Genomic DNA, 14,889 nt, shown 5'->3' with positions numbered 1-14,889 from the left:
AATCAGGTATAGCAATAGATTATCATGCCATTGCAAGACTTTCTAACACCGAAGTTGCATCTTTCAACATAATTTTGAGGCAATGGCTTATACAAACCCCACCCACATAAAATACCAGATATGATAACGACCATTATCTTCAAAAAATGGCATTCTACCTCCCTTGTTTTGCCTTTTCTCTCGCATGTGCATTTCCACGAGTTTCTGTTATAACAAAACGTAACAATCACATGGAGACAACGGCTATCTTTCGTCACAAGCAAACTTAATCACTGAAATCAACTACAAAGCTGAATCCATGGCTTATTCATAAGTTTCCATGGTTATTCAGAGGTTTCCAATGCATCTGCCAGTTTAGAGTCGCAAATTTCAAAATTCAAGAAATGAGAAGTGTCCTGAAGAACCAAACAAGTTTCTCTCTGCTTACAGGGGACCAGGAAAAGATCCATTCTCTCTCTGCTCGTTCCATCTCTCAACCTGCAGAACACAAGTATTGGATTAGTAATCCTTAACTTGGAGCCTCATATAACTCACATAAATTATTAAGGGATTGTTAACTATCGTACCATTTTCCTATTGTACAAGAGGGTCATAACATTCCTAACCATCAGATTTCAAATCACATGGCTAAGGTTGTCACAAATTTCAGGAAAATTTTGGTGGACCTTGAGCGTTGTCAACAGTGCATCCCCAGCTATTTCAAATTCACATCAAATGGCTAAGGGCAGTTGTGACCTTCTTAATTTTAAAAGTAAACAGTCTGATTGTATAGTTTTCCAGTTATTAATTAGGAGTACCATTATAAATAAAAGTAATGGCTTAATATGATGAAATTGACATGATAAAAAACTTGAAAAGAAAACATATTGCTGACACCCCAATAAAACTTAGAAAGTTCCATCACATGAAAATGATGCATAAGACCTTAGTCAATGTGCCTAAAATTGACTTCTAAAATTGAAGTTGATGCATTAACTAAAGGCAAAGTATACAATGGGGGTGTTTACATTCTATACAAAATGGTCACAAGCACTCCGAGCCATCAGATGTGAAATCACGCAGCTACGGGTATACACTAATGACCGTCCAAGAAAACTCTCCTCAGACTTTGTAAACACACCCCAGTCGTCCAATTATTACATTTGATAGCTTCAAGTGTTTGTGACCTTTGTTCAACAAAGCAATGATCTCATTATATGTAATCCTTCAACCAAATACCATCTCATTTCGTAATATTTTCCAGCACCAACTCGCATGAGATTCAGGAGTATCTTTTTCTCATTTTTCGCAGCTTTTCAATAGTAATCCTAAAATCAGACTGTCTCATCCAAGAAAGGGCAACCTGACCTAGCTCTTTTGATAATTGAAATCTAAGGTCATTCTAGATGGCCTTGACTACCCTTTAGCTATGCAATTGCCAAGGTTCCTATATGAAACACACATAACAAAGACTCCTCAAAACACATGGATCGCGCAGACTTTGCACACCTGATGTTGAATTTGTAATCTCATCATAGTCTGACCTAATCCAATTTCCAAAGAAATTTTTTAAAAAAATTGTAGATATTTTACGTTTTCCTTCTCAAAAATTAATATGGTGAAGAGCTCTACCTGCTCATGCTATAATCCTTTTCCTTTTCAAAATCTTCATTAATTATTTCACAAGTCAAATCTAGCAAATGACAAAGCTCTAACATTGGTAAACAACAGCACTGAACAATATAATTGTTTAGGCCTTGCTGGCATTTTCTTAGTGAAATTCAATTTAGACAAATATTCAGCAGATTTCACTCAATATTCAGACCATTTTGAACCATTTACAATTCATATTGACTGGATAAGATGAAAAACACAAGAGCCAATTTCTTATCTAGTTCACAGCCCATTTAACTAAAACAACCTAGTTCAGTGAGCAAGGCAATTTGGTGATGTATACAAATTTAATGTCATTATTTATATGCACAAAACTAAAAATAAAAAATAAATAAAAATCCAATAAGGAAAACCCTAACCTAGACACAAGACCAATGCCCAAAGACTTGGACCAATCAAGACAAGATCAAATTGATCTAGCTCTATGGATCACTAAAATATCCAATTCATTTCTGTTCTCGCCAGTGGTGGGTCAGGTTTTCAGCTGCTTTTAGACTGCTCTTCAAAGACTTTTCCAAAGCAATACACTTCCCATTCACCAGTAGTTTGGAAACGATACCCTTCTCAGGAAAAACCCTATTCTCTCTTTTTTATTTGTACTTTTTTTTGCTATCCATCTTTTTCTTTCTTGGAAGAAAAACCCTAGTTCAACCACCAGCATAGCATCCTGCATAGGCAAATGCTGCAATGTTGATTATATAAAACATAAAGAGGAGCCAACTTCTCAACCAGTGCAGGCTGCCAAAGTAAATCAGATCCCCTACTAAACTCAATTTATTCATCAACCTGACACAAAGAGCATAATTCTTCTCATTGACAAGAGAGTTAAGATAAAATTCCAAATAAAGACCCAGTAACAGAGGCAGATAAAGCTGTATATGGCTTGTTCCATTATTAAAAACCACAATGACTCATGAGTGTCCAGGCCTCCCTTAATACTTTTGATCAAACTTCAGATTGAGGCAGAGTCAAATTGCAATGGGGAATGAAAATTATAACATGGCATATTGCTACATAGTATATGTGATGTAGAACAGAGAGAAAAGAGAGAGAAATAGCTCATAATCAGGTAGAAAATAAGGGAACGTAACTGAGATTCAAAGACAACAGGTTAAAGCTAACAAAGCCTGGCTTTAATGCTTGTATGAGGATCCAAGGACACCCTAAATGGGAACTAAGTTCCTGATTCTCTGAGATCTACAGAAAAACACTGATTTCCAGCAGGGTAAGGTCTCCCCTTTTAATAGATTTGGCTTTAAGTCAAAGCTCTCTTAACTTTCCTAGAACATTAAATGGACTCTACCCTCTCCCATGTCATGCAAAATACACTTTCCCAAGTCATGCAAAATACCACTTCCCAGGCAAGATTTCAAATTCAAATTCAAATTCAAACATTTCCCTCCTAATCTTTCCCACACCCAAAATTTAAAAGAACCACCTCGATTACAGGGAAGTCCATTACAGAGAAAAATCCCCAAAATACCCCTGCAAATCCAAAAAAAGAAAATGCAGTCCAAAATAAATCAAGACCTTTCTTTTATTTTCTACATCAATCTACCTGGGTTAAAGAGAACTCATCCTCGGTTTCAAACCGACAAAAAACTCCTCGAGGGCTTTTGAATCATTCTTTAGAAATCCACGAACTCTCTGAATTGGGCTAGCCCTCCCACTGTACTAAATACTAACTATAATTCCCTTGGCGGGTAGAAATGATGCAACTGTCCAAGATGCTTTCCACCTTGTCTCCCTTTTGCTTAGGCAGATGTGCTTCCCACCTAGCATCACCTTCCATATCAACCTCAACATGATGCTTATATAGGTCAGAAATGTTGAAAATAGGAGAAATTTCATATCCTTCAGGAAGCTTGACCTTGTACGGATTCTACCCCATCTTTTGAAGTACTTGACAACCAGTCTTCTTACATTTAGGCTTATGGTAAGTGCCTCTTGGAATGTACTCACGCCTAAGGCACACCATTACCAAGTCTCCTACTTCAAAGGTTTTTCACATCGGTGCAAGTCAGCATCAGCTTTGTACTTGTCATAGCATTTTTGTAGTCTTCCCTAAACTTCTTGATGGAGAACTTGAATGTGCTCAGCCAAAGCTCCTGCATTATCACTAGCTCGCACCCCTTCAGGCAAAGGGACTAGGTCAAGCAACTTGCTTGGTGATGACCATATACCACCCAAATTGGAGCTTTCCTTGTGGACCGATTAAGGGAACTGTTGTAGGTAAATTCCGCTTGAGGTAAAACTCAAACCCATTGAGAAAGCTTGTCACTGACAAGGCTTCTCAACAAATCTCCAAGGCTCCAGTTGACAACCATCGTTTGGCCATGAGTTTGAGAGTCATAGGACCTGCTATATTACAGTTTAGTGCCTACCTTTTTCCACAAGGTTTTCCAAAAGTGGCCCACAAATCTCAAATCTCATGTCTTGATTGGGGGTGATGGTATTGGGCACACCATGAAGACGGACCACCTCCTTAAAGAAAATATCAGCTGCTTAACTTGACTCGCATCTAAAGGGTTTCGGTAAGGAATGAAGTAGGCCATTTTAGAGAACCTATCGACCACCACAAAGATAGAATCACACCATCTAGACCACCTCCTTAAAGAAAAGATCAGCCGCTTGAGTCTCATAAAGTGTTTCGATAAGGGATGAAGTAGGCCATTTTAGAGAACCTATCTACCACCACAAAGATAGAGTCAAACCCTCTCGAGGTGCGTGGAAGCCCCACCACAAAGTCCATACTTACATCTGTCCATGGTTGGTCAGAGATGAGTAAGGGTGTAAAGACCGGTGTTTTGAGACCGACCCTATGCCAAGTGGCACACTCAGCAACGCTCGACGAACCAGCTGACATATCCCTTTACTTTGGGCCAAAAGTACTTCTCTTCCACAAGGGCTGTGGTCTTATCCCGCCCAACGTGATCACCAAAGTTGTCACCGTGCATCTCACTCATGATTTAGATGCGAAGTGACCCCTCAAGGATGCAAAGCCGACTCCCTTTGAAGAGAAAGAGATCCTGCAAAACAAAAACAACATATGTTTCCCTTTGTCCTTGTGCAAGTTGCTCAAGGATCTTAGATAAGTATGGGTCAATAGTATAACCTGTGGTAGGGAATCAAAACTTGTTGCAAAAGTACCATAGGGGACACCTCCTGAGGGCATCAGCCAGTTTGCTTTGGCTGCTTGATTTGCGGCAGATTACAAAAGTGAACTCTCGTAAGTAAGAGACTCACTTAGCATGCCTATGGTTCACGATTCAGTTTCTTTTGAGCACTCAAATACTGTAAGGCTTCATTGTCTGAGAATAAGATAAATTCTCTTTGGATGAGGTAGTGCCTCCAATATCTCAAGGCTTGAACCACCGCATCAAACTCCACATTCTCACTAAAGAAGGCTACGGGTCTGCCCACTTGACTTAGGACACCTGAATTCACACCGTCAAAGCATCACACTCCACTTGCAAGACCTTTTCAAAGTCTGGAAGTGAAGGACATGAGCACTCGTCATCCTTTCTTTCACCAATTTGAAGCCGTTTTCAGCAGCCAAAGTCCACTCAAACACCACTTTCTTAATACAATCAATTATGGGAGCTATCATGCTGCTGAAATAGCTGAATAACCTCCTATAAAATGTTGCTACACCGTGAAAACTTCTCACCCGAGTCACTGTTTGGGGAGTCAGCCAGTCCCCAATGGCTTGTACTTTGGTACAATCCATCTTAAACCTCTTCGTATGACACCACAAAACCAAAAAATAGTAAGTAATTAGTAAAAAAGGATCATTTTTTGGGGTTTACAAAGAAGTTTTATTTCCAAAGGATCTCTAACACCTGCTGTAAATGCAACAAATGATGGGCAGTGCTTTCACTGTAAATGAGGATATCATCAAAATACACCACTACAAACTTGCCAATGAATGGGTGAAGCCCTTGGTTCATTACTCTCATGAAAGTGCTAAGAACATTAGAGAGCCCAAAGGGCATGACCAACCACTCATATAAGCCCTCTCGTGTCTTAAATGCAGTCTTCCACTTGTCTCCGAGCCTCATACAAATCTGGTTTAACCACTTTTCAAGTCAATTTTGGAAGAGACCCTTGATCCCAACAACATATCAAGCATGTCATCAAGTTGAGGGATTGGAAAATGGTATTTGACCGTGATTTTATTAATTGCCCTACTATCCACACACATTCTCCATGAGCCATCTTTCTTTGGGGTTAACAAGTCAGGGACAAGACATAGGCACATACTCTCTCTTATCACTTTCTCCAACAATTCCATTACTTGTCTATGTAACTCCTCATGTTCTTTGGGACTCATTCGATAATGTGACAAGTTAGGGAGAGTGGCACCCGGAACCAAGTCAATGCAATGTTGAATCGTTCTTATAGGTGGCAACTCAGTAAATAATTCATCGGGTATCACATCCTTAAACTTTTTGACTAGGGGCTTAACCATTGTGGGGATTTCACTAAGGACCCTTCTTTGGCTACCAAAGCATACCCTACCCCTTGTTCTTTGCTTTCTTCAACAAACCGGTTCAAAGTAAGGACCAAATCTCCTTTCCCACTCTTGGGTTCAGGCTTGTTCTCCTCTAACTATTTCAAAAAAAAATTCAACCCATCCTTCCAAAAAGAGTTTGTATTGTGTCGCCAATGGTGTATCGCAGCTCAGTCATACTGCCAAAGACGACCCAAAAGGATATGGCATGCATCCATGGGAAGGACATCACACCAAACTGAATCATTAAAAGTTTTTCCAATGGAAAAATTAATTAAGCAACCAGAAGTTATCGGAGTCTCGTTACCCATCCAAGACCATGCTATTTTGTTGGGCTGTGGGTGTTTCTTGCATGTAAACTTCAACTTGTCAACAACTTCTTGAGATGCCATATTACTGCAGCCGCCACTATTAATGATAATGGAGCACACCTTCCCAAGGACTGTACAACGAATCCAGAAGATGTTGGTTCGGAGCCACGGCTCTTTTAAAACCTTGGGGGTAGTGAGTAGTTGTCTAATGACAAGAAAGTCCCCTCATCAGCCTCAATTTAATTAACATCTTGCTCATTTTCCCCTACTAGCTCCTCATCGAATACTGGCCCAATGACAAGGTCTCCATTTGCATGATCCCCATCTAGGAAATGTCTTTCAGCTTGCCATTTTCAGCACTCATACAACTGGTGGTCAACCTCGCCATATTTATAACATTTTACACCCTGTTCTCTAGTTTGGAGAGGTCTATTGGCAGTCGGAGCTTTGGCCTTAGATGCCTCATTTGGGTGTGAACTAGACCCAACTTCTCATGGTTTTTGATTTGCCACTTGTACTCTTTGAACTTTGATTGATTTCCAGCCACTCGTTCGACAAGTTTTCAACTTTGTTTTCAGCTTTTAATGCCATTTGATAAGCCTCATCAAGACTGAAAATCTGGTTTAGAGTTAGTTTGTTTGCATTTGAGGTTTCAGTCCACTCACTGTGCAACGAGCTGGTAATCGCTTTTATTGGCATCATTCCGGCTCATAAGGAGGAAGAATTCATCCTTATATTCTTGGACACCCTCCTTTTGCCGTAAATGATGGAATCATTGGTCTAATTCTTGTGCATAACTAGAGGGTACAAATTTCTTCTTAAGATGCAACTTCATTTTCCTCCAAGTCACTATCTTGTCTTTCTCCTTTTGCACTTGACTGACTTGCCACCTGCTGCCACCATATCTGGGCCTGCCCTTTCAGTCAGGTAGCCACAAATTTTGACCTTCCTTCTGGGAAATCTTTCCACTCGAAGAAGGCCTCCACACTATCTAACCAGTCCAAAAATTCATCGGGCTGAAATTTTCCTCAAATTCAGGGACATCCACTCTCACTACTTGATCAAACCCGGCTAGAGCACGAACCAAACTATCCTCCAATGAAGGGTTCTCCCTTAGGTTGTGGAAAGGATTTATACTTCGTTCGCTCGATTCCTCACTTTCGTGAGTGACTGACTCTTGATCGAAGTGGGTAAGCCAACCCCAGTTCCATTTCATTCAATCTCCTCAATAAGTCCTCATATTCTGCCCTTGGCACAACACCTCTTCCTCCTCCTTGGCCTCCACGTCCTCCTTTATTGGCCACAATTCACGGTCAAAAAGAGAGGATTCCTACTCTGATACTACTTGATGTAGAACAGATAAAAGAGAGAGAAATAGCTCAAAGCAGTTAGAAAACAAGGGAACTTCACAATGATTCAAAGACAAGGGTTGAAGCTAACAAAGCCTAGTTTCAATGGCTTGTATGAGCATCCAAAGACATCCCAAATGGGAATTGAGTTCCTGATTATCTGAGATTTACAGAAAAACATTAATTTCCAGCAGTGTAACATCTCCCCTTTTAATACATTTGGCTTGGCTTTTAAGTAAAAGCCCTCTTAACTTTCCTAAGGATATTAAATGGACTCTACCCTTCCAAAGTCATGCAAAATACACTTTCCCAAGCCCTGCACAATACTACTTCCCAAGCAAGAATTCAAATTGAAATTCAAACATTTCCGTCCTAATTTTTCCCATGCCCAAAATTTAAAAGAACGCCTCACCTTTCTGTAAATTCAAGAAAAGTCCATTACAAAGAAAAATCCCCAAAATACCTTTGCAAAACAAAAAAAGAAAATACTGTCCAAAAGAAATAAAAACTTTATTTTATTTTCTACATCAATATGAAAAAAATATTGATAACGGAAATCCCAAAGGCAGCCAAATTAAAGAAATCTTGAAAGACCAACACAAACGCATTAAATGCCTCAGTCCACAAATGAGCTTGACACCACGACTTCTCATTGGTATCATTGGTACCATTATAAATGGGTGATAGCAACAAACAAGGGAAGCATCATTTAAATCCTGATGTCAAAAGATAGACAACACCAACTGCTAAGATAAGGGACTACCAGTCACGCAAAATTGGTCAACCACTAAAAGAAGGAAGCAACAAAAAAAGAGTGAATAGAATTTGATGGCTAGGGAACTCAACTCACCCATTCACCAGGGCAGAGGGACCGATAGTATTTAGCAAATTTGTTACATTCACCAGAATCCGCACCTTTTGCTGTCATACATCTGCATTTGATACAGGGCACGTGTCATGTTGCTTCAAATCATTTAAGTAAATCACTATATTCAGTACGTAGAGACTACACAACAGCCATGTATCTTACTTGTGATACTCAACATAACGCGTAAAACAGTGCCGGGTTTGATTCGTAGTGGGGAAACGAAAATCTGCAGGTGCTGTTTTGATATCTCCAACCTAAAAGTCAAATCCAATTATCCAACAGAACAGCATCATGACATATTGATTATGTAAAGCAGATATGAATTTATCCATGACTAAGGGAAATGAGTCAAACTAAAACATGTAAACACTAATAAAAAAAACCACGCAATAATTTGAGGAGTCAAACCCATAAAAAGGCACAAAAATTAGGAACAAGCAATTATTTGTTGTGTAAGTAACAAAACATTTGCTGATTTTCATAAGTTCGCACTTGTAGATAACAGAATTTTGAGATTCTGAAGTCCACTGTTTAGACCAAAATACCCTCACTCTTTACTGCTGTAAATAGGGACTTAAACTCTAAGGGTAAACTAGAAACCCAGGATATCCAAAGCCCGTGCATGACTAAAATTCCCTTAAAATCTTGAACAATGGTAAATACCTGTTTCGAATATGGCCACAACATCAAGATGCCAGTTCAAATCTTCTAAAATGCCCCAAATTCAATCCCACGTCTTTGCCCGTTAATAATCCAGCAACCTAAAGGCATTAAACTCCTAGCAGCCATAAGCTCCTGGACCACATGATAGAAACCTTTCAAACATTCTCTTTATAAAACTTTTGCCTCACAACTGGGACACACCTAGCCTTCCTCAAGTTCCATTCAAGATGTGGTGAGCCAAGGGTACCGGATCAAGCTTAATACCCTCAGGGACCAAGGGTTCTCCCTAATTCAGCCAGAGACTTAGAGAGTTGTAGTCAATCATAAAACATGCCCAACACTCTCACTTGGCTGCTTGCTGATATTTGTAAAATGGAGTCCTAGTGATATTGAAGGAGGCGCACTTGCTTAGGCTTTTGCAATGTGTGCGTGTGTGGTTTTATTTTCAATTTTCAGCTTTCCTTTTGAACACCAATATAGGACACTGGAATAGGTGAGATGAACTTTTATTTCTTTATTTCCATATTAATAATGCTGGGTGGAGAGTGGAGAGGGAGGTTGTGAAGGATACTTGGCTTTTGCAGGCAAAAATAAGATGGGTTGGATTTCAAACTGGTATGAAGATGGGGAATGGTGGGATGTGATATGGGTTTCAGGAGGAAAGTAAGACAAGTAAAGGTAACAAGTTTGAACTTCTTGAAGATAGTGAGAGAACAACTATATATACATGGTTCAAGGTATAGATTGCTTCAAAGCAGTGTAAAGTCATAGATTTGGGTGGGAACTAGGAGGTTGACAGTTCAAGGTATAGATTTGCTTCAAAGCAGTGTAAAGTCATAGGTTTGGGTGGGAACTAGGAGGTTGATAGGATGGCTAGACTCTGCAAGAATTTCAAACAAGACTTCTGTACTTCTGTTCTATTGGAAAATTTTACACTAGGTATCTGATCTCAATAGTGGGGTGAATATCGCACTGAATATGGTGATCCGCAATTTTTGGAAGGCATGGTCAATGTAATCTATGTGATATCTCAAATCCCTAGTATATACCTAAACGTTATTGACAAATGCCACAAGTTTTATGCCTGTAAAGAAAACCTGACAAGTCCATCATCAGCATCCGAGCCTTATCCTAATTATTTGGGGCTAGTTACACGAATCATATTTAGTCATTCCGCTCTATCAAGGGTCATACCCTCAGTCAAACCATGATTCACTATATCTCTTTTCGCTACTTCCATCCATGTCCATTGAGCCTTCTTCTTGTTCTTTTAAAGCCTTCCACTTAAACCACATAGCCCCTCCTAATCAGTGTTGTTCTAGGTCGACGTTGTTCATGGCCAGACAACTTAAGTGTACTTTACCTCATCTTATCGCCTATTAAAGCTACCCTTAAGTGCCCTATGATGTATTCATTCCAAATTCTATCTTTTATTGTCTTGCTACTGATCTATCTCAACATTCTCGCCTCAGCTACACTCATTTTATGGATATGTTATTTCTTGATCACAAAATATTCCATACCATAAAGTATGGCTGGTCTTACAGCCGTCCTGAACTTTAGCTTCATTGGTATGCAACAATCATATAAGACCACATCTCTACTTTGTCCACCCGGCTCTAATTCTACGCACGACATCTCCCTCAATCTTTCTATTCTCATAGATTATCGACACAAGATATCAAAAATAATCTCTTTTAGGTACTTCTCGGTCATCAATCTTAATTAATTCATCATTTTCTCCTATATATTTTGTCTTAGTCTGGTTAATTTTAAAATCTTTAGATTCTAGAGCATCCTCGAAAGTTCTAACTTTGTGTTGACGCAGTCTCTGGTTATATCCATTAAAGTTATGTCATCCTCAAACAACATAACACCAAGGTAACTCATCCTGTAGATGTCTAGTTAACTCATCCATAACCAAAACAAATAGATACGGGCTCAATGCTAATCCCAGATGCAAACCTACTGCCATTGAAAACTCACTTCTCTCTCCCCACTTGCTGTCATCACACTAGTTAGCACTCCCTCATACATATCTCCCTCCATGTCAATATATCCTCTAGAGACTCCTTTCGTTTCCAACACGCATCAAATTAACTCTCTGGATACCCTATCATATTCTTTCTCTAAATCAACAAAAATCATGTGGACATCTTTTCAATTCTTCTTGAAGTTCTCAATCAAATGCCTAAGTAGGAAAATAGTCTCGATTGTTGACCTCCCTGGCACAAAACCAAATTGATTTTCTGATACATTTGTTCCATGCCGCAGTCGTTACTCAATCCCTCTTTCCCACAACTTCATAGTATGGCCCATAAGTCACCATATCTCTTTACTACTTTCATCCATGTCCTTTTGAGCCTTTCACTTGCCCTTTTAGAGCCTTCCACTTGAACCAAATTGGCCTTCTTGACTGGTGTTGTTCTAGATCTATGTTGCATATGGCCAAACCACTTAAGTCTACTTTTCCCTCATCTTATTGCTTATTGGAGCTAACCCTAAGTGCCCTTGGATGCATTCATTCCGGATTTTATCCTTTCTTATCTTGCTACTCATCCATCTCAACATCATCATCTCAGCTACAATCATTCTATGGATAATATTTTTTCTTGATCGCCCAACATTTCATCTCATAAAGTATGGCTGGTTTTGTAGACATCCTATAGAACTTCCCCTCCAGTTTTATTAGTATGCAACAATCACACAAGACTCTAGAAGCACATCTCCACTTCGTCCTCCCAGCTCCAAATCTATGTGCGACATCTTCCTCAATCTCTCCATTCTCATGGATTATTAACCCAAGCTATCGAAAATAATCACTTTTAGGTACTTCTTGGCCATCAATCGTAACTAATTCCTCATTTTCTCCTACTATTACTAAACTTGCACTCCACATATTTTGTCTTAGTCCAACTAATTTTAAAACCTTTAGATTTTAGAGCATCCTTCCAAAGTTTTGACTTGTGTTAATGACGTATATGGTTTCATCAATCAAAGTTATGTCATCGTCAAACAATATACACCATAGTACCTCATTTTGTAGATGCCAAGTTAACTTGTCCATAACCAAAACGAAGAGATTTGGGCTCAATACCGATCCCTGATGTAGATCTATTATCACTTAAAACTCACTTATCTCTCCACTAGTTGTCCTCACACTAGTTAGCTCTCTCTCGCACATATCTCTCATCATGTCAATATATCCTCTTAAGACACTTTTCTTTTTCAACACCCACCAAATTAACTCTAAGTTATCATATACTTTCTCTAAACCAATAATGACCATATGGAGTTCTTTCCTCTCCTTCCTAAAATTTTCAATCAAATGCCCATGTAGGAAATCAGCCTCAATTTTGACCTCTCTGGCATAAAACTAAACTAATTTTTTGATAAACTTGTTCGTAGTTTGCTCAATCACTCTCTCAGTCTCTCCCACAGCTTCATAGTATGGCTCATAAGAGGTATTCCTTGATAGTTCATACAATTTTGTATGTCTCCTTTCCTCTTGCAAATAGGTACTACAATACTTTTTCTCTATTTGTCTGATATTTTCTTTGTTCTCAAAATATGTTGAACAACTTGGTCAATCAGAATACACCAATCTCTCCATGCACCTCCTAAATCTCAATTCGCATACCATCTAGTTCTAAAGCCTCTCCTATCTCCATCTTTCTCAAAGCTTCTTTCAATCTCTATATTTTTTATTATTCTTTAAAGAAAATCGCATCTTTATACAAGAGAAAGTTCAATTTGAGGGGTCCTAGACGAGATTAATTCAAATGTGACATTGTATAAAACTATAAGTTATAAGATAATCTCCATAGAACTGATCAAGTGTTTCCAACCAAATTCCACCTCCTCTATCAGTACAACTAATTAATTTTCAGATTTGAATGTAAGCCATCGAATAGATCGAACCTTTCAATTCTTTAGGAAGGAATCCAAATAATCATCAACAGACTGGTATTATCTTCCTCTCATTGACAATCAAAGGATGTGCAAGAATGAACGACAAGTAACAGAGAATGTTTTTGCATCATAAGAGATATCGTCTGTAGCTCTGAATTTGTAAAACCATGTCATACAACTAGAAATAAACCCTTCCCTACTGAACTGACTAAAAAAAAAGTTTTCAGAAGGTTGCTTGTTCGTTACACGTTGGGTTCAAAACCCCAATCCAATTCCTCAGTACCTGATTAAATTTTTAATTACTCAAAAAAAATCATACAAATAAAAAGACGATTTATATTACTGTACAAACCTTCCATCTGAACTACTAGAGCACCATACTGAGATTGTCCAACCATACACTCATTAAGCATAAAGTATTTACAAATAAAAGCTGGAAAAAAGATAAATGTTACACTACTCAGTTTGAAATGAAAGGCTACAACGGACTCATTTGTACGAAAAATTCATGGAGTACATCTTTATTTTTAAAACAGTGTCCTCCAGTTGGTCATTACAAAGGAGATATCAATAAGGCATATGCATAAAATTACAATAAAAATGAAAAGATGATAAATTCAAAAACCACGCAATGAAAAGTGCAATTCAAGTACCATACCATCGAAATTCACCGAATAAAGAGAACAAACAATAAACCTAACATGAAAACATTAACAGACGACATAATATCCACAAAAACATTTCCCAACAAAGCCATAGGATTATTGATAGATAATGCCAGTCATATAACTAATTGTTCATTTATTGTCTCAATCAAGCCCCAATAATCACCATGCAATAGAAATCAATGCAATAAATCCATGTATAGTATGGTTTAACAAAATTGCTATGACAACAGGGTTTTGGTCACTGAATAAGATAAGATAAAATAAAAAAGTTACAAGGAAATTAATATGTAGAATGACAAAGAGACTTTTTTTTTCCCCACTGGTTAAGAGGGAGAAAACGAATTTCGACATTAAATTGAAGGCTCTGAAATCCACGAAAGAAAAACAGAGAAATAGAGAGAGAAAGAGGGAGAAAAATATATTGGACGAGAAATAAATTAGGGTTTCTTACTGTGATGATTGATCCAATGTCCACCTCAACTTCCGCCATTGTTGGATCCGCGAGCTCCCAAATTCAGAGAGAGGCAAAGATGCCTGCGACTTTAAAATCAACAATGAATGACCGTATACGCCCCGTGAATTTTAAAAATATAACATTAACATCCTCAAGGTGGAAATCTTCTACATATATAAAAGACGAGCAGGACGAGAATGGGGTTTGCGGTTGGGGTTACGGTTGGGTTCGGGGTCTGGGCCTTTATTCTCACATAAAGCACTAAAAAACCACGACCTACACGTCATCCCATCTGAATTATCCTAAAAAACAAAAGATGAGAGCAAATGTGGATCGAGATATTGCTTTTAAGGTTGAGTTGGTTCGAAGCTTGGGATAAACTTTTATTTTATCATGTACTCAGTGTGATGATATATATCATAAGGTAATTTTGACCCATGTGAAATTGGGTGGCTTACTAATTTTATCGACTAAATTTAAAGTTCAAAAAAATATTCT

The 14,889-nt window shown here is 38.4% G+C and overlaps 1 protein-coding gene and 1 long non-coding RNA gene across 2 annotated transcripts; both read right to left on the bottom strand.

The window, feature by feature from the left end:
- Positions 1 to 248: 248 nt before the first annotated feature.
- On the bottom strand, positions 249 to 14,751 carry LOC18435367 (Cytochrome c oxidase, subunit Vib family protein). Its single transcript, XM_011625491.3, has 4 exons — positions 14,389 to 14,751; positions 8,857 to 8,948; positions 8,677 to 8,758; positions 249 to 477 (listed from the first exon to the last, which is right to left on the bottom strand). Exons 1-4 carry the CDS (start codon positions 14,425 to 14,427, stop codon positions 424 to 426), a joined length of 267 nt encoding a protein of 88 aa, XP_011623793.1. The 5' UTR covers positions 14,428 to 14,751; the 3' UTR covers positions 249 to 423.
- On the bottom strand, positions 1,807 to 8,667 carry LOC148779615 (uncharacterized). Its single transcript, XR_016045965.1, has 2 exons — positions 4,769 to 8,667; positions 1,807 to 4,682 (listed from the first exon to the last, which is right to left on the bottom strand). It is a non-coding gene; the product is annotated as an uncharacterized LOC148779615 (long non-coding RNA).
- Positions 14,752 to 14,889: the final 138 nt, after the last annotated feature.

The sequence above is a fragment of the Amborella trichopoda genome, chromosome 12 (assembly GCF_054954075.1).
Source record: "Amborella trichopoda isolate Santa Cruz 75 chromosome 12, AtrichopodaSantaCruz75HAP2 v2.0, whole genome shotgun sequence".
Lineage (NCBI taxonomy): Eukaryota > Viridiplantae > Streptophyta > Magnoliopsida > Amborellales > Amborellaceae > Amborella > Amborella trichopoda.
This window is presented reverse-complemented; position numbering and strand designations above follow the sequence as displayed.

What these genes read in the sequence shown, in the direction of transcription:
- LOC18435367 (XM_011625491.3), bottom strand. Translation starts at nt 14,427, where the DNA reads ATGGCGGAAGTTGAGGTGGACATTGGATCAATCATCACA. An exon ending in ACATTGGATCAATCATCACA is followed by an intron (nt 8,949 to 14,388) that starts GTAAGAAACCCT and finishes TTTGACTTTTAG; the next exon opens with GTTGGAGATATCAAAACAGC. An exon ending in CCCTCTGCCCTGGTGAATGG is followed by an intron (nt 478 to 8,676) that starts GTGAGTTGAGTT and finishes TGTGTTCTGCAG; the next exon opens with GTTGAGAGATGGAACGAGCA.